The 27,684-nt window shown below is 39.0% G+C and overlaps 1 protein-coding gene across 1 annotated transcript in view; it reads right to left on the reverse strand.

Moving 5' to 3' along the window:
- Positions 1-7,678, reverse strand: part of LOC129105586 (protein kinase C-binding protein NELL1-like) — a 261,850-nt gene extending 254,172 nt beyond the window's left edge. Inside the window, exons 1-3 of the mRNA XM_054616705.1 lie at positions 7,634-7,678; positions 7,397-7,442; positions 7,085-7,213 (exon numbers count right to left, since the gene is read on the reverse strand). Coding sequence (XP_054472680.1) covers positions 7,085-7,213; positions 7,397-7,442; positions 7,634-7,678 — 220 coding nt within the window. The remainder of the gene's footprint in view (positions 1-7,084; positions 7,214-7,396; positions 7,443-7,633) is intronic.
- Positions 7,679-27,684: the final 20,006 nt, after the last annotated feature.

A 27,684-nucleotide genomic window follows, 5' to 3' on the forward strand; every position in this document is an offset into this window, starting at 1 on the left:
ATTTTGACAAAAATGGGTATTAGTTTTAATAATATTTAAGTAATTTTATCCCCCGAAGGTTAGTCTAGTTTAAGTCAACGATAACTTATCTTAAATTTGTCAGCTGTTTTTTTTTATTTATTAAATTGTCCTTTATCAGTCATCAGAATATACATTTCAATTAATCTATTCCAGCCACAACCATCGTTATGTAATTTAAGTCAAATTTATTTCACATAACATTTAATCTCATCATTATCTGATGAAAACTAGAGGTTGAATGATTAAGAATGCAGCTTTGCTATTCTGAGTCCCATTATGAGAGCCAACTTAGTAAAACATGCGTATTACTGGTATGAATTATTTTCTAGTAACAAATAGAAGTGGCCTAGGCTCATTAGCCCTTTTTTGGTTAGGTTTTTGAGGGTGTTAAGACAGCAGCTGGTTACTGTCTGTTATCTGCGGCTAATAAAGTGCTGGCTGCACTTTGGGGCCCTCAATTTTTTGTTACAAGCCTGAGCAATTCCAGGAATTTTGTTATTTCAGAGTCACCGATTTACACAATACACACTTATTTTTGCTTACACAAGATGTTTTTTTTTTTTCCTTACAACAAAACTGTTCTACAACAGCTCAACAAAAGAGGCAGCTGAAATCCCTTTTGCACTGACTTAGACGTCTGCAATTACCCCTCCGCTCTATGTGGCGTAATGGAAAATCCAAAGTGCTGCCGAATTATCCAGACTTCAAAAGACTCGGGAAAACTGGAACACACGGCTTTTCATTGAACCTTCGCTAAATCCCGCCCCTCGATTGCAGACTGGCCAATCATACCTGAGCATCAACCAGCTCCGATAGCATTTGCACTTCTATGCAACGCAGGCCACTAAAGGCTACTGAATGTATATACATGCTGCTTATGCTTTTTAATGATTGTAACAGTTAATAAAGACCTACACAGATTTTAAGAAACATCCCTATCTTTTTCACAAATTTTCTCTGCTGGATCAGTTTGACATCCTGGATATATCCTTATAACACATATTGTAGATTCCTTCAGTCTGCTTCTCTATGAAATCGCTTCTTTTTTTTTAAAATCTTATATTTATTCAGTGAGTGCAGTTAGTGACAGTGTGGGCTCCGTGCTAGCTCTGACAGCTTGACCGAGTAACAGCGTCAAACAGAATGATAATTGTAAGCATTAGAGTTGAGCTAGTCAGTGGAATCAGAAACAGATCAAATTAACGAATACTGCATTTCGATTGTCAGACTAAGGCAAGCTTTAGCACAGGTCCCAATTTGCCAGAGAAGAATCATTTGTGAAAAGATTAGAGTCAGAATTCAGTAGTTTAGTAAGTTCAGTAAAAGTAAAACCAGTATTTGCTGACTTATTCGCTGTTGGATACAAGTTACTATTCAATGGATTTGGACACTTTTGGGGCTCTTCTTTGTCTTTGGGTAGGTTATACATCTTCAAGAGAGAAATCCCAAATTAGCTTATTGCAGTTTGGATAAACCTTAATAATAAAACCTTGTAAAAAAAAAAAAAGCTCACTTATTAAATTTAACACGATGAATCTTGTTGGTTTAATCAGTACAAAAAACCTCACCAAAATTGTTGTTTACACACAATTTCCTGTAAAAAAAGAGAACTGTCACTTTTACACTTTGGTTGTTGTGTGCTGATTAAACAAACACAATCTGATGTGTTAATTACTGAGATTCTCCTGATTGTAGCTGCACATTAAAAAGGTCCAAATATGAGAGTTGGTTTTATAAGGATTATCTTATCTTATCTCTCTTATCTCTTATAAGAAAGCAATGTTGAACTATGCTGTTGAGTGTAGATACTTACAGTGTAATTGTACACTTTCTCTCCCACTGCCCAAGCAACCTATACATCAGTGAATGATCTCCTAGATTTCCTAGAATGGCTTTTGAGCGCGTGAAGCTCTTGCTTTCAGCTGGTTATTGTATGTAAAGGGAACAAATGAGACGGCAATCAAAGAGACTGAGTTCCTAGTCAACAAGGACGTGCAGCCCCTTCTCTGAAATCAAGTTTCACTCTTACAATGGATTCTTCCCTGTGTGGTTGTTATAAATCAATGCAAAGTGTCTCTCTTACTCTGAAGGGCTGACACCAAAACCTGACATCTGTAGTTGAAGTGATACATTGCTGACACGTTTTCCTGCAATCAAAGTAGTAGTAGTAGTTTGGCTGGAAATATCTTGGTGTGTGCTTACATGCTACACTTGGCCAGTTATTCACAGGAATAACAACAGATGAACCCAGAAATGCCATGTGCATCAGCTGAAGCTCTTTATCGGACAGTAGTGAGGCGTTTAAGTGTGAATTTCAGCTTTGAATGAGGTTGGAAAAAATGTTTGCACTGGAATCGACAGGAAGGTCGATTAAACGTTAATTAAGGAGCATTTCAGCCCTAAAGACTGCAGAGTGGGTGTATGTTAAGGATAATTGGGCTAAAAGGCTGATAAGAGGCGTGCTGATAGATCTTAGGGATATCAGGATCAAGGCTGCATTTGTAGTTTCCATTTAACTGTTTAACATTAATGATTTTGAGTAAGAGAGTCAACGAAGAACAGAAGGATCTATACTGACCAGACATTTGACGTTTGTAACTCTGTTCAACTTTCAGTCTTCAGAGAATTCAGATAACCAAGAAATAACAAACTATAAGAATAGACTTCAGGGTCTTTATGGCTCTTATTGTAAAACCTTGAAACAAAATATGATATGACAAGGAGATAAGAAAGAAATGACAGAATATTACTTGAAAATGGTTTATCATATTTTGACTCTGGTCAGGTGACAATAAGGCAAACCAAATTTCTATCAGCTTATGATTCATTACCTTAAAACCCTAATAAAGACCACACAGATCTTAAAACACAAACCATTTTCAAACTGCTTAATAATCACATAAGTAAAATATCATACAGTACAAATAGAGAAGCTTAGTTTTCAAGTAATTTTTAAAAAAGGTATTTAAAAGCTATGTTTGCTCTCCAGTTTTTTACTGAAACTGCAATCTCTGGGACAAAATGCAGGTGTATCCAGCGAAAACCAAAGAGTTTAACTCCCTGTGAAACTGGAATGCCCATGACACAACGAAAAATAAAATTGCTCGATGGATGAACAGGAAGATCTTTATCTTTATACAGTGGTGTAAAAAAAGTTGTAAAGTTTATCCTGAGTGTGGCATTAAGGGAAAGGTCATGTTGTCCCCTAAATGGAAAGGATTTATCCCTCAGCACAGTGGTCATTTTAGGACACCTCAGACTCTGATAGTCTAGCTCAGCTCTACATAGTCCGACTCGGTTGCTCACAGTTCAACTTTCACAAATGTAACTATAGCTTGGTCTGAAACAGGTCCGTGAAACAAACATACCCATTACACGATGCATAAATAGACTTTTTTTATTGTTATTAAAAAAAAAATAAAAACAGACCCAATAGGGATCCAAGGCCAGCCTGTTTGAGCACAATCTGACTGGCCTTGGATTCCTATTGGGTCGTTTTTTGTTTTTTTATAAAAATCAGGTCAAGCCGAACACAAATAGACAATGTAACACAAAAATTGGCAGCAGCATGAAGTGGCACCAATTAACAAGCAATCTCAGTTGAAAGGACTTCACATATTTTCACATCACACTTTTTTTCACAAGGAGGTATTACCAGAGGATCAGAGCTGATCAAATGTGCTCGGATCCACTCCAAGTTTCAGACATGGGGATGTTACAACACCACACAACTTAGTAGCAAATACCAAGGTACAAAACAATAACTTCCATGCACTTCAACATACAATCCTTTATGACCGTTATTGTCTTTTGCAAATCTAAAATGAATCCCTGGTGCTCCGCCTCAAGTTTCTCGCCAAAAAAAAAAAAAAAAATCAACATGATAATGTTATAATTTACCTTAGCCCAAAACTGTATTTTTACTGAATATAGCTTGAACACATTGTAACATGACTCAATGCACCTTCTGTACGTTAGCTATTGGCTCCATTATTGCCAAGCAGCAGCACTGTGCTTCCCACCAGCTGCTGACAGCTAACATTAACTAGCTTTCCTGCTGCTGATTTCAACAGGGATTTGTTGTTCACAATGTAGCATTATCCGGAAAATGTTCTATTGTCCCCCGGACGATGGGACACCATTAGTCTCAAACCCAGAACCCGGATGCCTGTCTTACAGTAGAAAAACAAGTACAGTTACATTTTCTGAATTTTTGCATCAACTTGGTACCAAAGTATTGGTGAAATTGACACAAAGACCCAAAACCAATACAAGGGGACCTCTCCTGATCCAGTTAGACTGAAAATAATATGGACACGGCCCGACTGAGTTCCAGACTCATGTCTGAGATCTTAGATACCAAGTGGACCTGTAGTTTAACTTCATCTTGTTATGTACATAGGCTCTAAGGCTGAATGCTTTAAGATGAACCTCAGCGATTAAGAAGGTCTGTTCTCTGGGAACCAAGAATTTCTGCACCAAATTTTATGCTAATCCATCTAATGGTTGTTCAGGTATTTTACAAGAAAATGTCATATTTCCCTAGAACTGAGCACCCTTCTAGCGGTCTGATGGGGAAAGCCAAGTACAATGAATTGCCAGAATCTGTTTTAAGGTGTTTGAAGATATTTCACTCCGGACCAAACAAAAATATCAACAGACCCAACACGTACCAACAGAGAGAGACAAAAATGCAAACTGATAGTTAACAATAAAGTCATTTAAAATCAAAATCCACAATGGGACAGAGGGGGGAGGGGGGTGTCTGAGTAATGAGGTTGACAATCTGGGTTCCAATGTAGGATGAAAAACTAGGTCAGCCCCCTTCTAGACAAACTGAACTTTATGCAATGCATCACAGAAGTTCCCAGAAATGCAAGTAATCATGAAAAGTACAGACTACACAAACCAAATATCTTATCAAATAGCTGAGCTTTGCTACCCCGCTATCACAGTGTGGGGATTATTATTATTATTATGTATTTATCTTCCTTCTCAATGCAAAGGCTGGATCACACATCCAGATAAGGACCCATTCGATGGCACTGGTTCATTACTCTGGTGAAAAACGAAAGAGGAGAAATCTATTTCCAAAAAACAAACCATCTGTTTGTGAATCACTCGGAGACTGGAGAGACTGGTCCCAGCGTCCAGCCAAAGACACTGCCAGAGCTCTCTCTCTCTCTCTCTCTCTCTCTCTCTCTCTCTCTTTCTCTCTCAGTGCTATTGACACTAATTAGAACACCACATTGCCATTTGATCGGCGTTACAATATGTTCCACCACAATTTCTGCAAATCAAACAGATGAAATATGGTATCGAGCTCAGCGCACAACATAATTGCGCACAGCACACATAAATCATCTTGAATAATCACTGACCCGATCGAGCATACAGCTTCTGCTAGACTGGTAATCACCGACTGTTTGCTGGGACAGATTAGAACGTCCACTATTCCACTTTTTAAAAACAACGTGGTACTTGGTGGAACTTTGGCTAAAGTTGCTCTGTGTAGCCATCTGGGTCACAGGGCCATGAATGCATCGCAAGGGTGGGCAGAGTGTTAAATAGGTCACAGCACAACCATCCTGGTCCAGCACTCACAGGTCCAGTTTCCGTACTGGATTAGCCTTCTGTTTCCCACACTATCTGGCCATAGGGACAGCAGCTTGGATTAGGAGTGTGTGTGTGTGTGTGTGTGTGTGTGTGTGTGTGTGTGTGTGTGTGTGTGTGTGTGTGTGTGTGTGTGTGTGTGTGTGTGTGTGTGTGTGTGTGTGTGTGTGTGTGTGTGCATATCGAGTAAAAAAGTAAGGTTGTGTATCCCTCATGGCCTCCAGCACTGAATCTTGGACAGCTTCACCTCGGCAGAGTCGGCCGAGCTGCCTCGACTTCATTCACACAGAGCCAGTGGCGCATCGAGCCAAGCACTCTAGAAAATAAAACCACATCCACACACACACACACACACACACACACACACACAGAACACCATCACCCTGCCGGTATTCAACACCCAGTGCTGCTTATTTGGGATTCAAGCTGCTGGTGTTGGTGCCAGCATCTTTTGAATTTGAATATTTTCATGCCAGAAAAGTAAAAAAGGACTCAGTGTTTCTTTCCATCATTGCATTTCCGTTCCAGGTTGGAGCAGCGTTGGGCCAGGATGGGACAATAACTCTCCAATTTAATGGCAATCTTATACCCATTGGCTTTGAAAAATCGAGCTAACGAAATAACATTAAACACCTTAATAGGAAAAGTTTCAAATATGATAATAAAATATCCTTTTTTTTTTTTAATTGTAGCTGCAGCTAAGCAGGAAACAAAAACACACAGAAGCACACAGCAAGCAACTAATCATTAAGACAATCCCAGTGTTTCACTCGAGCAGTCATTCGGATATCTTTCTTATTCTGCTTCTACTCTCTAACATTTCATCCTCTGCTGAGAGCTGCTCCACCAAATATTGTGGGTCCATTTCAGAGAGCGCAGAGAAACAAGTGAGCGAATCAAAGTTGTCTTCCGACACTCTGAACGCACCCTCAACATAAACTATTACAACTTATGAATTTGACTTTTATCCATAATTATTATAGAAAAGCCTTTGATTTTCCTTTACAGGGTCTCAAAACACCCATACGCTGCGTGCCCTTCAGGATCCCCCCCCCCCCCCCCCTGATCTCCATCAACCACCAGTTGTTGGGATCAAACAACACTGGATGCCATTGGAAACAGTGGAAGTGGTAGTGCTGTAGAAATCCTGCAGAAATCCAAGAGCTGCTCAACTGTTTGTTCCAGAGAGAGCCCCGAGCATCTGCTGCTTGGGACAAATTAAATGTGGAGTTAATTATGAGAGGAGGCTCCCCGGAGTGTTCCCTCTCAGCATCACCTGCTAACACTGTGACTCCAAAAGGTGTGGCATTCTGCACACACTAACTCAACGAAACAAAGGGCGTGCGTGGGCGTGCAAAAGACAAAGACATGTTTTTTTTTTCCCCCCCCAGAACTAAATGAGGTATAATATAATATAGTATGGATTGTCAAGCGTGTGTTTGTGTGTTACCTCGAAACAGGAAGGCTTTGGTGCTGTTGTGGAGCCCCGCCACTTGGGTAATTCCATAGGTGGCATTTGCCAAGTCGAGTTCATTGATGATATCAAGCTGGTAGTCTTGATCTGATCCGAAAGCCAGAGCTGCTGGGAAGAGGAAACAGAAAACCCCCCTCCAAGGTTATGATGATGGGAAGCGGAGTGTTAACAGGCTGCATGGAGCTGATTCTAAATCATTTTACAATCAGACATTAGTCACTGATAAAAAAACATTTTAATAGGGGGAAAAGTCTCTGTTTCCATATGCAGGCAGAGTTTGGCTGATACGCAGCGCAGCCATCTGCCCGCATCCGACACCTGTGTTCTCCACGGGCTGCAGGTGCAACGAGCGCACACGTTAAGGTGAAAAAAATAATAATAATAAATTAAAAAAAAAAAAAAAAAAAAAGGTGACTTCTCTTTTACCTTATCTGCCTGCTGATTGCTATCAAATATCAATTTAATAAACTGCAGGTGATTGGAAATAAAATAAAAAAACAACACGCTGCAATCCAAAGGCACTACCAGAACAAATCTGGACTCAGATGCAGAAGATGCAGAAGTCCTCATTGCGATTGGAAATAAGAGAAAAAAGAAAAAAAATGCGCCGTGTTATCTTACCTGGTTTAGTAAAAAGAAGAGAGATAACAAAGCCACGTAAGTATCCATCTGTGTTTGGGAGTTTGGGAGCTGTACAGTGTCCTCGGCCGTGTCCGCTCCTCAGCCTGCTCCGGTCCGTCTGGAGGCTCTGTGCGCAGGAGCTCTCACCTCGCCTGGATGTGGAGGAGAGGAGGACCGGTCCACATCGCAGGAGTGCGGGGGTGGGTGGATGGATGGGGTGGATGGGGGTGGGTGGAGGTGGAGGGTTTCCTCTGTGCACAACCGGGTCCCTTTATAGCGTGTGGATGCGTCCAATCAGTCAAACGTGCCACACAAACGCGTTTATTAGAGACATATTTTAAACTGGACTCCAGATTGTGAAAATATGAGAATATCCCAAAACACCAATATGTGAAACCACCCTCCTCAAAGCTCAGACCACAGAAACTTTCAATTTCGGAGGTGAGAAAAAGGCTTTTCAAAGGAAGCTCGGTGGGTGGAGGATGTGGGGATCCTGTGTAATAGATAGGTAGGCTGCTCTCACTTGTCACAGTGGAGATTATTCAAAGAATTTTCAGTCTCACGGGATTATTAACAACACAGCAGCTGACAGAGTAGAACCGATTCTATTATCTGCGTGGAGACACTGCAGAGTATATCTGTGAGGATGTCGTATAATAATAATAATAATAAGTCCTGGATCTCCTCTGTGCTTTTTCACAGGGGAGTTTACTGGAAAGAAAACATGCTGAGCACACATTTAGGTGATTATGTTACTGCTTTGTCTGTAATTCTAAAATAATAATTGACTTAATGTGTTTTATTTTCTTAATATTTTTGTGTTGTTTATTTATCTTGTTTTTATATTTTATTTTCGTAAAAGTTTTGCGACTGTGCTTGTATTTTAGAGTTGTCGTTGAGGACCCCCTCGAAAACGAGATGGTACATCTCAAAGGGTATTCCTAATAATACATTTCCATAATCAACTGGGTAAGTTGCATGGTGATATCTATTGGTTTAAATGTTTACCCTATTCACCTTGTGAATATTGCAAAATATTATTACAATACAAGGCTATTTTATAAAAAATAAAATAAAAACATCTCCAATTCAGTAGTACTTAAATACACCAAAAGTCCAGTTAAGATAAGATAAGATAAGATAATCCTTTATTAGTCCCGCAGCGGGGAAATTTGCAATAATTTCCCCGCTGTTGCATAATAATCTGTATTCTAAAGGTTTGAGGAATTTGTACATATATCATTCATAGCCTGATTTTCTTTTACTGACATTATTTATTCATTTATGTTGTGATACAAAGAGATATTATAAATTAAAACCTTTGACGCTAATATGTCAACAAGATGAAACAAACATTTTCATCCTGGCTTTATCCAATGTTATGATATCTCTGTTTTGAAATGTAAGCAAATTAGCACACAATATGACAAAGCCTCATTTGCATATTTAACCAGACATAAAAAAAAAATGTAATACATGTAATTGTCTTCATGTAAGTAATGAACTGAGGAAGTGTCATGGTGTTATTTATTAGTTTTTTCCCCTGCCCTATTCACCTGGGGTGTCTCCCCCGTAAATCGACCTCTCCTCCTCCCACCTCCTCCCTGCCTCAGAGAATCCCTGGGATTTATAAGCACGGATGCTCCAGCTCTCCCTCCTCCGGGGCCCGTCCTTATTGAGAACCATTAATCACACCCCTCTCCTGCCTGCCTCTAATTTGTGTACATTGTCGGGTTGTCTGGGTTACCTGCATCCACAACACAAGCTGGTGAGGCAGCGTCTGCTTGGTGATTATGGCAGTTACACAGCGTGCACCGCCTGCTCCGCCTTAACAAGTGTGTTCTACACCAGGGACGGTGTTGTGTGTCTGCGTTTGGGATGCCGGTCACTGTTCCATGCTCTCAAATTAAACTGTAGACAATAGCAGCATTCTGTAACCACTGATCCAGAATCGTAAAATCATGAGGAGGAAAAAAAACATTATTTGAAATCATTGCAGAGCAGTGTGGAGAATAGGTAAGGAAGGGGAATTTAAATTGTTTTTTGGATTTGTAAGCGCTCTAGATACCAAAATGTATGTGTGCAAGCACTAAAAAAGTGAGTTTTTCATGATAAATCCCCTTTTATTCAATGACAGTTCTTTTCTCTACATAATCTTTGCAAGTTATACTGTGCCAGCAGTTTACCTATACCAGTAATATGTCGGATAGCTATCTCTGTAATCCGCACAATGAGCTTTTAGCTTTATCTGATACAATATTTGTAAAGTGCATTGTCCTCGCTAAATAAATAATAAATATAAAATGTTCTTATTCGGTCCAAATCTAGACCTAGATCTAGACGTCTATGTTAAAAATGGGTTAAATTTGGTTGAAAAGTGAAGGTTGCATATAGATGTCAGCAGGATTTGATGTCCTATATCTTAACATCTAGTTGGTGCCTGCTTTGCATGTAAATAGTAGTCTAAGTCAATGATGTTGAAACTTCTTTTTAACATCTGAAAAACATTCACATTGCAAAAAAATTTAGCACAGTTGTAACAAAGACTTCCTATCCTTAAATACTAAGGAGAGAGGTCTATCAAGGCTTTTTCTTTCCCCCATCCAACACATTCAGGTGACTAAATGTGTTTTCCCGATTCACTTGAACCCATCTGATATTGTCACTGCTTCTGTGCTGTAATCTTGTTTCTGTCAGAATCTAAATACGTTCCTTCCTGTTCCTCTGTCAGCTGTCATTTCACTGTCTGATTGATGTGAACACCTGCAGTCTGGGACTCTTCTCACCTGTAAACTACAATATTAGTAGTTTATTTAATGTGTAAAATAAACATTTTTTTAACAAGGACGTCTTGTGGCTAGGAGGAAATAGCGTGATGTTGCTACATTAAATGTCTGACTTTGTTATTGTCCCACTGACAGGGTCACGTCCATCTGAACTTCAGCTGAAGGCTCCACAAACGTCTAGAAATCATCAATTGATATTCCTATGAGGCTCATGATGTGACAACCCAGTGAATAAATAATAGTGTCACAGTTTGCTCTTGTCATCAAACTCTTAAATTTAACGGAAAAACTTAATTAGAGGGGAAACATAACAATTGCAGAAGCTTCCAGAAGTGCCACATGGATACCTAGCTGTCTTTTGACCTACAAATCAATGAATCAGAGTAACTGGATTACTTATTCACTGATTGAACATGTGTTGACACATATGCTTTCTGCATCAGGGCTGTGCAAAGTGAAAAATAGTGAGACGGTGAGCGACAGAGAAAGCATGGACCTGCAGCAACATGAATGACAGACGGATTTTTGCTCTATAATTTAGTCCCATTCTCCAGATTGCAGGATTGCAGTGTGGCCCAGCTGTTGTTCAATTTGTGCTTGTCAACGGATTACAATACCCGCCGTCGTCCCGCATTCACGCGGCGTGAGGTCAGCAGAAGTGGTGCAAACAGCCGACCCCTTTATCAGGAAACAGACGAGCGAGGCACCCAATCGGGGCACAAACAGAAGTGACCTCGAAAAAAAACAGCACTCAGAAAGCTAATTTGCTACGGGTCCTAGCTGCCTGACGGAGATGGAGATTTAGAGTTTCTCGGAGCAGAACAGGAGTCAAATTAAACCCACAGTAGGTGAGATAGGACTCAGTCACAGATGAGATGAATGACATTCAGCAGTGCTTCTATTTTACATATAAGACCTCTTTATGTTCATTATGTTATGTACACATCAGCCTGATAATATGTGTGTTGTTATAGTAGCAGTACAAGTAACTAGAAGAGGCAATTTCTGAAGTAATTGTGGTGTGAATGCTGGATATGAAAAGGCTGATGCTTCACTACATCGCTGGCTTTAAAAGTTGAATAATGGCAATAATATATGAAAGACGTGGAATATCTCAATGTTTGAACAAAGCATGATTCAGTAGATGAGAGTTGAAAATGTATGAAAAAGCAACTGAAGCCGTATGAATAGTTGGAAAAGTGGGAAAGGGATGAAGGATGCAAAATATAGAGTGAGCAATGAAAGAAGATAAATACCAGGTGAGGTTTAAGCTCTTTTATTTTTGAAAACTATGTCAGTTTCTGGAATCTTGTTAAGATAGAGTGGCTGTTAGGGACTTTTATTTTGAAAAACAAGCCTCAGCCTAAGATTCCTAAGATAAATTTACTCTATTGGGTTTGTAAATGTGGTGTGGGATTTAGGTTTAGGTATACAGTATGAGGTTTAAGGAGACCAGGCAGGTAGTAAGGGATGTGTCCATTTAAAAATTAAAATGTGGTCTGACATAAATAGTTAGCCAATGAAGGGAAGCTAAAACTGGTGTAGTAGCAGGCATTTGACATGTTGAAAGGTAAACACAGGTGTAATTAATAACAGTAATTGTGGCCCTGTTCCATTTAGACCTTTTTGTTTTGCATGTTGGCTCACTGGAATCGATGTGACACACAACTTAAAATTGGGTCAACCCAACCCATTTCCAAGACAGTAGTAATCGAATCCAACCAAAACCTGACAGACATATTGTTATTTAATTCTGAACCGATCCGAACCCGACTCAACTAATGTAAGCTGAAGCAATGAGTTTGTGTTGCTAGGTTGAGTTCGTAAATAATCACTCCGAGGGTTGGAGCGCACTCTGACCCAAACTGGACAGTTCAAAAAGTTGGAGCTCAGTCCAAATGTACCGTTTGGTTCTTCAGAGCACCGCACTTAGAGCGGCAGAAAGTGTCCTCTGGGGTTCAGAGGGCTCTGAGACAGAGCGGTGAATGTATGAGGAGCTGCTGAAATCATGCATTCACACAAGCAGTAGGTCCATCATTTTATCATTATTTTTACAGCTTATTTTCACTAAAAAAGAACTTCACGCACCATGTCCAGACAAAACCTGATCCAAACCTCAACATCGACTGTAAATCATTTCACCAAACCTGACCATACAGGTCCAACCACGTTCCAGAAGTTTGAATGGAGTGTGTAGCTGGAAGTATGAATGAGTAGATAAGAGTTCAAAATGCAAGAAAATCTTTCAATTCTGAACATTTCTTGCTCTGATATCTTTAGAAATCAAGGCACCACCGTGCAGCTTCAAAGTGATGGGTATATATTTACCTTCAGACCTAATGACCTGGTTTCAATTCTTAGCTCCTGATAGCTAAGTTAAATCAAATCTTCAGCAGAATTACTATATTTTTCCAGTTGAATCATGTTCACAAAGTTATATAAATCAATTCAGGCTCTGTGTAGGTGTAGTGCAGAGAAAAAAGGTACTTTGAGAACACATTGGACACTCAAAAATCAGCAAATGTAACAATGCAATTATGTCTGACTCAGAACACACAGTTCTCTGCAGAGTGTCCTCTGGAGAAAACAGGCAGATGCTGTAACATAAAAGCTTACAAAGCTATAATTTAAATCCAAAGCACTTATGAAGAAGCTTTACAATAAAAGACACACACATAATCACAGAATTTAGCAAATAATACTGTAAACAGCAAACAAAATTTGCAGAGGGAGAAAATCCCCAGACTTTCTAAAAAGTCACAGAATCACCAGATCACATGAAAATTGATCTTGTCAGGCTGTAAGTAATGCGTTTTGCATCTAGACCATCAGTGTCCCAACCAATCAGCATCCTGTGAAGGGCTACTGGCAGCTCCGGGTGTGAGTTTATGTGTGTGTGTGTGTGTGTGTGTGTGTGTGTGTGTGTGTGTGTGTGTGTGTGTGTGTGTGTGTGTGTGTGTGTGTGTGTGTGTGTGTGTGTGTGTGTGTGTGTGTGTGTGTGTGTGTGTGTGTGTGTGTGTGTGTGTGTGTGTGTGTGTGTGTGTGACGCGACATGCAGAGGCGACTGTTGGTTCAAAACAACAATGGCGCCTCCTCAATAGGTGAACTAAGGTGAAGCAAAAGCATCTTTTTTTATCAGAACTGGTGCATATTTCTTCATTGAAAGAAGAGCATATAAAAGTGTTGAAGGCTTTAACGATGGAAAAGATTATTTAGCTAATTTCTTGGTAGTATTTTGATTGACAGATGGTTCATCCGATCACCTGCCAAGTATTATTAGAAAGTGCCTGGCCTTTTCCAAACAGTTTTTCAATGACGGCTTTTCAGATGGTTCTGTGTAACAAACCATCTGGTGTGTCAGAGTACTTAATATTCACCTTGACCCTTTAATAAAAAAATCACACTTTTATAATTGCAGTCATATGGTGGACCAATGATATGTCAATGACACCTGTACTGCCTAATCAGCTATACTGAGAAATAAAAAAAGGGTTTAAAGGAAGGCCTGGAGGTGATTGGGAATTTGTTAAAAGAGACACGGGGCATGGCACAGGGGGAGGTGTCTTCAAATTTCTGTTTTCTATTGGACACCAGATAATTGCATAAGAGAACGAAGCAGCATAGTACAAGTCATAGAAGCTGGGGTAAACCACATGGACAGAGGAAGGGCATGCCAGCTCAGTAGACAAAAGCTCTAGATACCCCTGGGGGGTTGCTCACTGTGAGCAGAAAAACAACATTCATTCAATAGTTTTTGAAAAGCTCTGCTATTTGTTATGGAAAATTGGGCCAAAATGGAGAGACAAATACGCATTTTATTAAGGGTGAACATGGCTTACTGTGTGTTCCAACAACAATACAACCATAACCTTTACTGTGCAAGAAAAAGATTTGGTATGTTCCAATATATGATATGTCAAATGCATTGGATGTCCAACTGATTTCGGTCACATTTTGCAGTATGCAAGCCAGCATGCTTTTCTAGCTATTCCGACCCACAATCCTCTGCGCAACGGCTATATGAGCATGAGGGTGAAATTGAGGTGCCATGTTATGACATAACAATACGTCCAACTTTAATACATATTGCATGCACTGTACTTTGTAAGGGCAGCTGCTGTATTTACTGAAAGTTATTAGAAAGACTGTGCAATATGGAACACATTGTGATGGTTTAACTGCAAGGACTGAGGTTTTCTTTTATCCTTAGAACAACAACCAAGGAATGGGGCAGTTCACAACCTGCCCTACATTACATACAATGCGTTCCCTCTGAAGGTAAACCGCAGAGTGAAAGTGAAGCTTCAGTAAACAGCGTGTGTTGTTCCATTCAGCTGCACAGGAGAGTTTAAAGTCCAGTCTGGTTTTAAAAGGTCGAATGGAGGCGGGTGGAAACTCTGAGAAGGTTATGAGTCTGCCCCATGAGCGACTTATACAGCCGGCGATAGCTCCAGAGGGACGTCTTAATGGGACTCAGGGGGATCAATGATTTATCTTTATTTTGTCTGCAACAGTTGAAATCTCTTTTACTGTCACTTTTTCAGGAACATGATTAATGTTTCCTCAGAGGTATTTGCAAAGAAAAAAAAAAAAAAAAGTGAAAATGTGACGCCACAAACTACAAAGTGGTGAACGCCATTCAATATGAAAACAATTGAGCTGCAACTCTTCCACAAAAGATCATTTTTGGACCTGTGTGTATTTTCTGCACTATGATTTAAAAATTCAATAACTCTTTATTCAATAACCTTCAATAAAAAAAAATGTAGGTTATTTCGCTCCAATCAGCTGTAGATTGGATCAGCATTTTAGACCAGTGCATCGTTCACAAAAAAACTGTGGCCAGGAGGTAATTATCAGGAAACTCTGGACATGATGGGCATGAATTGTCCCTGCAAGTTTGACTCCTTTCATAAAGCAGCACTTATCCCAAGCATGACCCAGTTTTGCTCTCAACTTTCTTCAGGCAGAGGTAAACAAGCTTGCTAGACTGAAAAAAAGGAGCGTCTCTACTGCAGAAGGCGGCGGGTGTGATTGGAATGACAACTTAGTGCTGTATCACTGAGATCAGATCTGTCAACGTGCAAAAGCTCTACTGTAAGATGTATATTCAAAGACCTGAAACAAACAGCTACCAGAACAATCATGCTCATGTAATATTAGTAATCCCTGATCAAGGTGTGTCTTACCCTTGGTTTAAACCTCCATAATGATGCTTTCTTAAGGTTAAAAGTTCAACCCTGTCTCCAACAAATTACCTTCCAAGTTAGCTTAACTGCATTTAATTATGTTTCCAGGGGAACACATTTCCTCCCAGATTAGGGTCACAGTTTTGAACATGTGATGAACGTAAGTTAAAAACAGAAATACAAATGCAACAAAACTTCTTGGTTAGGTTTAGTAAAAACATCATGGTTAAGCAAAGAATAAGCACTTTCTTAAGTTATTTAAGAAGAGTAAACATTGACATTTGGATTCACACGGGACATGAACAGCGATTTTCTGGGTGAAAGTCCTGTGTTTGTTTGACCCATCCAGGGAGAAAGAGTCCAAATAGGCAGAGGGTTCAGCAGACAGGAAACGGGCACCGAACACGACATAACTAGGATGACAAACTGACATGGAACAAAGGAAGTGGGCTGGTATATGTAGTAAATGGGTGACAGGGGAAGTGAGAACAGGTGAGCAGGAGGTTTGTGAGTGAAGGGCTAACGAGGGACAGGTGAAAAAATTTAAAAACAGGAAGTGAAGTGATCTAAAACAAAACGAGAGGCGAGTTCCAAAATAAAGGAACACAGGAACAGGAAATAAGACATGGAGCAGTAAATTTCCTGTTATACGTCAAAAACAAGCATAATCCAGTAGAAAATGTGTTTCCCTTGGAACACAATTGACAATACACTTTTGTTGTACGGGAACTTAATTTATAGGAGACCATGCTCGGAATGCTGGGTACTTTTAGAAGTACCATGCCAGTGGTAAAGGCTGACATAACATCAGCTAGCATCCTGATGTTTAGCGGGTATATTGTTTTCCATGTTCACCAATTATCATCATATTACAATCCATCCTCCGTAACAGTCATTAGGATTTCTCTGGTAGCCCTAAATGTGTATTAATGCATCGATACAAACATTTCCTGGCAAACCCACTCCTGTTTTAAGAACATTTCTTAAAAATGACAGTGCCCTGGTCTTTTTTAGGAACTTACCTTTTTTTCTTTTTTTTTAACTTCAACTTGTGGCCTATTTTTCTGCAGTATGAGCCAATAGGCTTTGTGCCACAGAAGGGGTGAAGACGTCTGAAAGTTTTGAAAGATTAAAGTATCGTTGGTTAACTGTACAGTAGCTATAAATCATGAACATAAATCACTGACATTTTTGCTGACCCCTTTTAAATGTATGCTACAGTGTACAATTTCAGAATGTTTGATGTGTTGTTCCTGCATTCATCATCATACTGTGGTGTCATAATAGAGTGCAGACCCTTCAAATAAAGTCAAAGTGCCTTACCATGCCATGATCATTTCAATACTCTGCGTACGGAAAAGAATGGAAAACAAATTTGGCCCGTAACAATAGAAACACTGGTATGATCCTTTAAAGCAAGATCATTAGGGTTAATAATTCCATTTTACTATGAAGTTGTATTTAAACCCTCTTTCTCTGCTCATCAAGTCTGGGATTACCTGTGATTCCCACTTTTTGTCTTCCCCAACACCATCATGTGAACCTGTTGTACTCAGCTGCAGGATGTAGGTGGAAACTGTGATAGAAATAGCAGACAGGGAGTTCTTCTAGATTTCAAGAGCGAGAGCTGCCCCGACTCTGAACATTGCAGGTAAAAGTATATTGCATTCTGGTCTATTTCCTGTAGCTCCTGAGTTAGATTTTGTTCTCTGTGCCTCTCCTGTGATAGATTTCTCACCGAATGGGTGTTGAATTTCTTGTGAAACAGTGCTTCTTAAAAAAAAAAAAGAACTTACTTTTCCAATTCGCAGGAAAGGCACCAGTGATGTGTAAGATTGATGAATTTTTTTCTACTTTGTAGCTTTGCTGAAAAGATTTGACATGACGGAACATCTTCCAGGATTTGGCCAACTTTCCATTAGAAAAGAAAATCCAACACCAAAACAAAATTGAAAATCACTAGTACATCACTTATCCACATTTAATATGAAGGAAGTTTGGTATTGGAAACAATTTTTTTTTTAAATGAAACATCTTTGGTTTCTGTTTCATTTATTGTCCAAAGTCTGAGGGAGAGACAGCGACTTTATTGTTCCATCCCTGCACTGTTGTTTTGATTGTTGGTTTCTTGTTTGGTTCAAATTGACTTGCTTTACCTGATGCTTTCAGTAAAATGCAGCCCTATTGTATGAATAGACACCTCGTCTTATTATTTAGGCAAAGAATGAGTTGAAAGCTTTTGATTTTCAGTTGGAACAACAGAAAACATACTGATGATTGATTTTTATTGTGCCTATTCTGCATATTCTAAATGCTCTCATAAAGGTCAGACACATAAAAAGTGCTAGCACAAAATGTAATTTGCTAATACAAAAGTGTTGCATATTACCAAACAATAAACATTCAAAGGTATAGTTGGATATTTTAGCCTTATTTGCTTTTTTCAGCTCTTTGACTGAAACCAACCTGAGCATGCGGGCGGAATGCAATATTCTCAAATAACTCTCAATTAGAAAGCAAAATTCTTATGGATGCACCAATAAAACTTACTAACATTTGGGTATTTGCCAATACCAAGTGTCAATATGAGTACTGGATAATACCAATGTTTTCTAAGTGCTAACAAGACTTAGAAAACATGTTTTATTTGAATCAAAAGTTCCTCACTTTCCAACTGTAACATATTAAATCTACAACATGATGCCATTGGTGACATTTTACCATCCAACTTTGTGTTTTCCTGACAGCAAAAGAGCAGTTTGCAGTAGAGATTTTCCAAATGATCCTCATGCAAGTCACAAGTTCTTGGCTTTGGTCTTGAGGATTCGTAGTACTTATATAAACTGTACACACATTGCACCGCTACCTTCACAGCTATAACGTTTCTTCTAACTTCATACTCATCATCACGGACGCGCCATCTCTCTGGAGCGGACACTTGCTAACGTTATGCTGGGCTTGCAATACAATAGCAAACCCTGACAGAGTTTGTCGAGCAGACACCCAGCTGACAGCCTCACAGCTAAATCAATTGATGCAGTGGAGATTCACTGGGGAAGTGGCTGCATGTGTGCACGACAATGCATGCATTGGTATCAGGTGCTGTTGTATGGGAGTACTTTTATGAATACATGAGCATGAGCACAGTATTGGACCCAAACATTTTTCATAAAGTCCAACTATTCCTTTTGTGCATGACTGCCATGGGACTTTAAAGACCCACAAGTGGAGAGGGATCCATATGTTTTAATACCTAAGACTCCAAACCATTAGGTAGAACGGTTGATGGCTCTTGAGTGAGTGGCTTGGAGTAAGTCCAACCGTTTAACATACTATATCTTGACATTCTTTTCAAAGGAATACTCAACAGAAAATCTCTCTTTGGATACCCACTGTTGGTTTGAAAGATGGCTCTGAGAAGCAAGTACCTTCTTTCAACCCAGGCGATGGCAGCTAAAGTCAGCTTGGAGTCACGTAATAATGCATAGAAATGTCAAGTTCTTAACCTAAACTGTAGCCAGCATAACCCACTACTCTCGTTTGTATGCTTGGTGTATTCTAAACTATATTTTCACACAGCATCCATTTGTTGCTCACGACCGATATAACCTTCCACCTTTTTGTACTTTTCGGTCCATTACATTACATTACATTACATTACATTACAGTCATTTAGCAGACGCTTTTCGGTCCACCTCTCAGAGGATGATGACCAAAATACAGTTTTTTGGTGGAGTCACAGTGTTATGTCAGTGAGATCTGCCTTTGAATATCCATTAAGTTACATAAATCAGCAAAGAAGTTACACGTTATAGCTAACTAGTGCAGACAACCGCTCATCAAAACAACCTCACATTTGACCCTGCACTTCCTTGGGCCTTAACCAATACACCTGCCATGACATAGTTAGATCCGTAAGCAGTGCTAGAGTATGTCATTTGGGTGCAAAAGCTAACACGAAAATCAATGGATTGTGGACTAGTACCCTGCATTTGGTTCAGTTTTAAATATTGTTATAACGCTAAAACATGTAATGCACAGAAATGGAGTTGAGATTATTCGCCTCTGAGAGCAGCACTATTAAAGCTGATTGAGTCTAGATGGCTTTCTCCTGGTTAGGAATTATTAGAGGACAAATGGAGGAGAGCTTTACAGTAAATACAGAGTGCAGACGTTTCATTTCCATGGACTCAAATTAGCTACAGGGTGCCGTATGCTAAAATAGCACTCATTAGATCGTGTGAGTGGCACTGAGGACCATATGGACTCCCCAACCCCCCCAAATTAGACAGTTCACACCCTGCAGAGGCTGCTGAGATGGGGAAAATAAGTGAAACACATACAGATAATAAAACCTTTGTGTAGCGTTTGCTGACATTTTGACATTCTGTCTGTATATATAATATTTTAGTTATTGTGGATTTTTTTTACTTTTTTTACTACTTATTTAATATTCTTTATTGTGTAATTACTTATTTATAATACTTGTTTTGATCTTGTTTTTTTACTTATGTTTCTTGTGTGTACTATCCTCTCTGCTGCTGTAATCCTGCAAATTTCCGCGCTGCAAGACTAATAAAGGATTATCTTATTTTATCTTATCTTATCTTCTTTACTGTTCTTAAGCTAAACGTTGACTGCTGTTTCATGGTAAATAATGGTTATATCTTTATCATTTGGACGCATCTACTGATTTCTTTGCGGCCGTCATTTGATTCACTCTCTGGTACAAAAGAAAATGAAGTAGATACAGTAGGTCATCATGACAATCTTAACATAGTGCAGTATGATTTTTAAAAGATGCTAGAGACATTGTCTGCAGAAAATAGAAGGACACTGAAAGACTGTGGCCTCAGGATTAGTGTCAGGAACTGGCACTAAAAGAAAACATCAAAGGGTTCTGGCACTCTTACTCTTCGGTGTCATCTCTTCATGAAAAAAAAGGGACAAGGCAGTGCTCACAACAAAAAGAGCATTGGCCATTTGTCAAATGGCTAAAACCATTTTCCTTAAAAGCGGCCTCTTGTAGACGTGCAAATAACAACTGTTCACATTAAACTGCAAAAGTGGAAGTGGCATGATGTTGTACTGTTGCAGGACAACTTGGGAAAGAAATATAAAGTGATTGACTTCCAAACTGGAGACCACTGTTTGTGTCCTAATGTTTGACCAGTAATCACCATTGGTTTCTTTAAACCATGAGGGGGAAGTAGCTACAGTTGCCTAAGCCAGACCATAAACATGGCAATCTGAAAGATTTTCACTTAAATAAATGTCGCTGAAGGAGGTAACAAAATGGTGATTCAGGCTATGGCCCACTGATGAAATTATTTATGTATAAATATATATATATGTTTGCAGTATTACAAACTAGGTTTCGACAGCAATTTAACTGAAAAAAAAAAAGGACACCGGTATACAGGAGGATGAGCCGTCCAGATAAACATCCATTGAAAACATCATGATGTGACGTCACTGCACCGCGACTGTGACAAACGCGAAACATTACAGTATATCTCCATTAAATACACACAAACACAATTCTGATAACTTGTCCAGAGCACTAAACTCTAAGTACCTTGACATTTTTTTCCACCCAAACAGAAAACTAAAGGATTGTGACTTTAAATGTAGATGAGGCAGGTCGAAAAGGCTTTCATACGAGTCATTGTTAAATGCAAATTACCTATTTTATATTGAGACGGGAGGGCTTGTTGTTATTAACATTTTTCAGACAAGAAACCTCTTATGGGTGTTTGATTAATGACTGCCCTCTGCGGAATAAAATGGCAGCAATGGTCTCTATGTTCAAACAGCTTGAAGAAGTCCTAGCTCTACTACGTCCAGTTGCAGAGCAAAAAGTACTGTGATGTTACACTGCAGGGGTCTTTGACACAGGAGATGGGTGGTGATTTGGTTAAATGATAAATCTTCATCCTACCATGGATTGGACAAAGGTCTTTGAGAAAGTTACTATCAACATATTTCATTATTTAGGTAAGAAGAATAGTCCTTCTCCCAAGTCTCACTCTCCAGCTCTTCTCTGAGGGATCCTGAGGCATTCTCAGGCCTAATGGGATAAATAAATTATAATATTATTTTGGGCGCGCCCCAAGGTCTCCTCCCAGTTGGATCTATTTAGAATACCTCTTTAAGGAGGCATGCAAGTTCAGTGTACCTCAAATCAGTCCTTTCAACATGAAGGAGCAATAGCTTCTCACCTGTCCTTGAAGCAAAACCCTGATTTCCTACAAAATAAATTAAAGTTTGTAACCTTGTACACTAGAAAGGATAAATATTAGCAGATGTCAATGGAGTATAATTAAATTATATTAACAACAAAAAACACAAGACATTGGGCAAATTCTTTCCTTAACAAGACGTATTTATGTAATCCCAGCAAATCTTCGTAGGTACACCCATACAACAAACAATAATCGGTTTCCATGTAACTGCGAAGTGGTTGGTATTGTTGTAGGTCACAAAGGACCACATAGCTCTGGACCTCTAAAAGGCCCCCAGGATTACCTGTTACACGATAATGTGGGTTTAGTTGGAGAAAAATAATATAATCAACTGTGTGGTTTGAATTATCTTCTCAAGTAGCTAAAGCCTATAAAATCATAGCAACAAAACTAGTCTTCTGATCTACATAATAATCCGATGCAAAAAAAAAGTTGCCTTAATCTTCTCAGTGTAGATCAAGCTGGACATTTTGATCTTACTCCTACTCCGTCGGCCACTGTACACACCTCGTGACCACATCTGAGGATTGGAACACAAACTGACTGATAAACAGAGAGTTTCACCTTCAGGCTCCAACACCTTTATCTTTATTTCCCAAAGAATTACACATTTTACAGATTTTTCAGATGTTCTTAACCTCTCTCGTTCTCCTGGCCTTGCTTCTGGCAATGTGAGCGGCCTTGACTACTAATGTTCAAATAAATGACACTGACAGGATTTTGCAACGGATCATCGTCTCTCCTCAGAGAAGTTCTGATGTGTAAGCAACAGAAAGGGCTGTGAGACTGGTTCTATTTCATGTCAAATAATCTGTAAACTTTTAACTTTTAACTACCATAATCCAAATCTTTCTAAGAACAAAAACAAATCACAGCTTGACGGTGAACGACAATGAACAAACAATACAGCAATTAAAGGCCAAGCAGTAAGTGCTTCTTTAGCATAGAAAGACTGTTTTATATTATTCTGACAATAAGGCCATTGCATAACCAGAGAGTGGTAGTGAACTCTGTTAGAGTTTAAGATTAATGGACTATTCAGGTAGATAGTCCCAGGGGCCAGAGAGCCATCTGAAACTAAATGACCTCTGATGGCACTATGAAGCCAGACCACTCTTTCACATGAGCCAGCCATACTGAGATAAATTGCCTTTTCCCCTCTTCATCTTATTATAAGGTCCTTTGGAATTAGTGCAAGTTCTTGGGTTTAAAATCATCCAAAGGAAAAGAAAAAAAAAAAAAAAAAAAAAGAAACTATGATTACTGTACAACTTTGCAGAAAGCAATTATTATCGTACATGAAATGTAAGTTCTATCTTTGAAATAGGCAGCACAGACTTCAACTAATCTGTTTTCTTAAATGGGTTTTTCTTTGCTGACCTGCATTTTTTTTGCAGCGGTCATAATTAAACAGCTGTATTGTGATAACAGATGAAGGGTTGTGAATCACAAAGGGCTGGCGGGCAGGTTTCTGTTAGTTTCATATATACTTGACAGACCTCTTCATCCTCCATCCTGCACTCTTAATGACAAAGTACGCAATCGCAGCCGCCACTACACTAAAAGCTACGTCGGTAGTTCGGAAGCACTCCCAGTTGAGAGTTTAATTTGGTGGAAATCAAAGAAATGGGATTTCGGATGAGACATCACAAATGCAGCAGTTATGTCATCGGCTGTAATGATGGCATGTTGTCTTGAAATCAGACATAAAGTTCCCTTTCAACTTGCACTTAGCACCCGAGCCACACTGTAAGATGAAGTCAAGCATGACAGAGATTTCTCATAAAGTGCAGAATACATGAGCACAGACTCACAGTGACTCATTGAACATGTCCTCAAGCAAGAGAAGAATGCTTGAAAAAAAAAACTCTGTTTCACGTCGTGGGGAAAATAACGCCAATCGTCTATCAGTTTGTAATGTTTCTAACCGAGGGAGGCGTGATTATTTTTAAAGTAATTTATTGTTTGGTGGCAACGCTAATTATAAAATAAAGTGCTCACAGCTGGTCTGACTGCACTTGCTATTATTCTAGTAATTACCTTGATTCAATTTCAGACTTAATGGAGACAGCCTCAGTGTTTCACTACAAGAAACCTGTTTCTAATAATCCTATTGTTCATTTGTTTTCCTTATTAATAAAATTGGAAATAATGGGCCGTTCAACCGTAATGGCTCACCGGTAAGGTTAAATTACTTAAATGATCTAAGTGTTATAACCTCACTGTTGTAGTTCAGAAACTGTTGGTCCATCACACATCAAGGTTTTGACTGAAAACAATGAGGACTCCTAGTACTTAATAAGTACTCCCTAGCTGTATTAGCAGTATTTTTATACACTGCTGTATTGTTTTATAGCAACACAGTCACTAGGAAAAAGGGCGGCTGTGGCGTAGTGGAGAGCAAGGTAGTTCTCCAATCAGAGGGTCGGTGGTTCGATACCCGGCTTCGGCAGTCGATGTGTCCTTGGGCAAGACACTTAACCCCAAGTTGCTCCTGAAGGCTTGCCATCGGTGTGGACTGGATGTTGAATGAATGTTAGTTAGAGTCTGATGGTGGCACCTTGCATGGTAGCCTGTCATCAGTGTGTGAATGGGTGAATGATATGTAATATACTACTGATTGTAAGTCGCTTTGGATAAAAGCGTCTGCTAAATGACTGTAATGTAATGTAATGTAGGAAAAAGGGCACTCGGTGCACTCCAGCTGTAAATGCACAAAGTACTTTAAATTATATTTGAGATATTTATTATTGAGAACCTTTTTAGATATTTTTAAAAGCAATTTTCCCCAACAAAAAATAAATGTTGGCCGAACCTTTGTGGTCCCAGAGAGGAAATTAAATTATTAAACTGTAACTTTAACTTTCTTACCAATATGGCATTCTCACTCCCAAATAATCCAGCCAGGTAACTATCCATTCATGAAATGAAGTCACACACTTTAAGTTCCTCCTTACCGCAGGAATATGCATGAACATCAATGTTTTTTTAAGATTGACATTCAGCAATGTAACTGAACGTGCAAATGGAGTAATCCGGGCCAGTCATCAGCCACACAACAGCGCATTGCCCATTGCAATTAAAAAAAATGTTTTCTAGCCAAGTAATCCATCAAATCACAATTCAGGATATTATCACAAATGATTTGGCTCGATGCGGAGCAATAAAAAATGTCTTTAAATCTTTGTTATGTTTATTAAATGTATAAATAAGTAGCCAACAGAAGTCATTGAAGCATACCAAAATCGTGATGATAAACCTCACTGTTCTCTTTCAAAATATAGAAATTGCTTCCATCTGGATATTTTTTATTGTTATTTTAGTTTATCCAGTTTGTCATTTAGTCAAAGAACGTTGATTTAAGAAAGTTTAAAAAAAGATTGGCTTTTTCCTGCTCCAAACTATTGTTATTATATGAATCAAAAGTATGTTTCATGAATATGTTTTGTACCTGCCTCGTATAATACATGTAGAAATGCACAATAGCACGTTGTTAACGGTGTGAAAACGATTGGTAAGGTTTCGGCAACAAAAGAACTTGGTTGAGGTTTAAAAAAAAAGTTCATGGTTTGTGTTGAAATATTGACTCAACGACATAACTACTGTGGTGTGTTACAATGATACTTTTTACAAGCATAACAATGTTATGTAATAACATTAAATCACAAGCGTAAAGTCAAAGTTGACTTATTTTCACACGTCACACAAACAGTGGTCTCCTGGGTGCAAGTCCAGTGTTTGTTTTACCGATTTTTAGTCGGCTTTTCTTGCTTGTTATACTAGGCTTTTCTTGCTTGTTATACTAGTTATTATACCACGTACTTTTTAACACCACTTCAATTTTAATAATGGCGCTCCTTGTACTGCATCACTTGCTTTGACGGAATGCAAGACATTGAACGTATCTGTGGTTTGCAGAAAACGTACAATGCACATTTATGTTAAACATGTTTCCCTGGTGACTGAGCTGAGCCACATCTGAGACTGTCAAACCTCCTGTGTGTAACCAAACAACATTCATGTTTAGTGTTCTAATAGGCTCTTTTCACAGCAGCAGCCATTTTGACATGTCATACTAGGGTAAACACATGTGTAATTGATACAATTAATAATGGTCCAATTCTATTTAATGTGCCACAGTCGTGTCAGTGAGCCAGCATGCATAATTATCAGAACCCTGGCCCACATTAACGGAATAGGACCATAATTAGTATTATTAATTACACCTGGGTTAAGCCTGCAATGACATGTCAAAATAGTGGCTGTGAAAAAGGCCTACTGTCTGAGAGAAGTGGGTGTGCAGGCATTCACAGTTACATTGGCTGATTAGACCTCTACACAAGTGGAAACAGAAAATTATGCAACATCCCCTCAGTTCCGAGATCACCTTAATTACAACTTTGACCTTAACAATGTGCACAGGCAACAAAAAGTCACAAGCGATGCAGTGTGTTTGCAACATTATTTTAACTTGTTATCACCTTGTTTAGTGCAGTATTAAGGCCTCAACACACCTGGGGCCATTCATATAATTGCAACTCAATCTTTTCCGCACTACTTGATTGGTTGATTCTTTTAGCAGCCCAGAAAAAGTGACCTTGTTCAGAGAAAAAGTACATTGCTTATTTGCAGTGTAATATTCGCATTCTGTGTGAAAATACTCCACAAGCGGCAGCATTACTCTTACAGATTAATGTGTTTAGTGACCTGCTCCACATCCACACCACACCGTTACAATGTATATTTTTGGGGCATATTGGAGGGTTTGGTAGTCAGAAGAGTGCTGAAAAATGAAGGAAGCTTTTGTAGTTTATTTGCCGTGTTTCACTTATGTCTAACCGTGCCCTTTTGGAGTAAGAAAGTCTTTTTTGGATTATTGTTTGGCAGCTAAGAGGCTAGAGCCAATGGTACGAATATCATAAACTGTGTGAACTCATTGTTTGCGTTCAAGTTAACGAGAGATTTAGTTTTACCCACTTCAATAAACTATGTTCAATCTCGGGAACAACAAGCCCGGGGGAAGTAAACACCACAGTTTATAGAAAAATAGAAAGAAGCCTGAAGAGCCATTGTTACTGATGTTCCAGACTTGCTACAGTAGTTCGCCAACTAGGTCCAAAAATAAACCTTCCAAAAAAGACAATAGTAGTTAATGGTTTTTTAAAAGTTGCACATTACTGGATATTGTAGCAGTTCCAATTAACATTCACAGCTCAGTTATTTTATTACAGCAGTAATGTTGATCATATGAGCTATAACTGTTGTATCACAAAGTAAGAGTACCTAGTAAAGCATGTCACTGTTGTCATGCAGATCATTTAATGCAGAGCTCATTGGATCTATTTCTCTATTTATACCTTTTATCGCAATGTATCTGTTTAAAAATGTGACTCCATTGGTGTAGTCTGTCACACGGAAACAGCTACAGTCAATTCAATGAGGTAGGGGTTTACAATACAACTGCAACTAACCTACTAACGGTTGAAACATGTTCTAAATCCTCAATACACGGCTCGACTCTGTGGGCCTGTCTGCATTCAATGAGCCACTTAAGGCTTTTTAAGGGATTATTTTCACATAAATGAATAAATAAATGAATGCCACCAGCAGGTGTTCTCTTTTCTGTTTCTGCCTCTGACCTGTTTTAGGGAGAGACACAGGATTAATGTAGAAAAAGCTACAGGGTCAGAGTAATGATAACTTTTTACATTTTACAAACCATTGTAAAAATGTGG

Source organism: Anoplopoma fimbria, chromosome 2 (assembly GCF_027596085.1).
Source record: "Anoplopoma fimbria isolate UVic2021 breed Golden Eagle Sablefish chromosome 2, Afim_UVic_2022, whole genome shotgun sequence".
In the NCBI taxonomy this organism is placed as follows: domain Eukaryota; kingdom Metazoa; phylum Chordata; class Actinopteri; order Perciformes; family Anoplopomatidae; genus Anoplopoma; species Anoplopoma fimbria.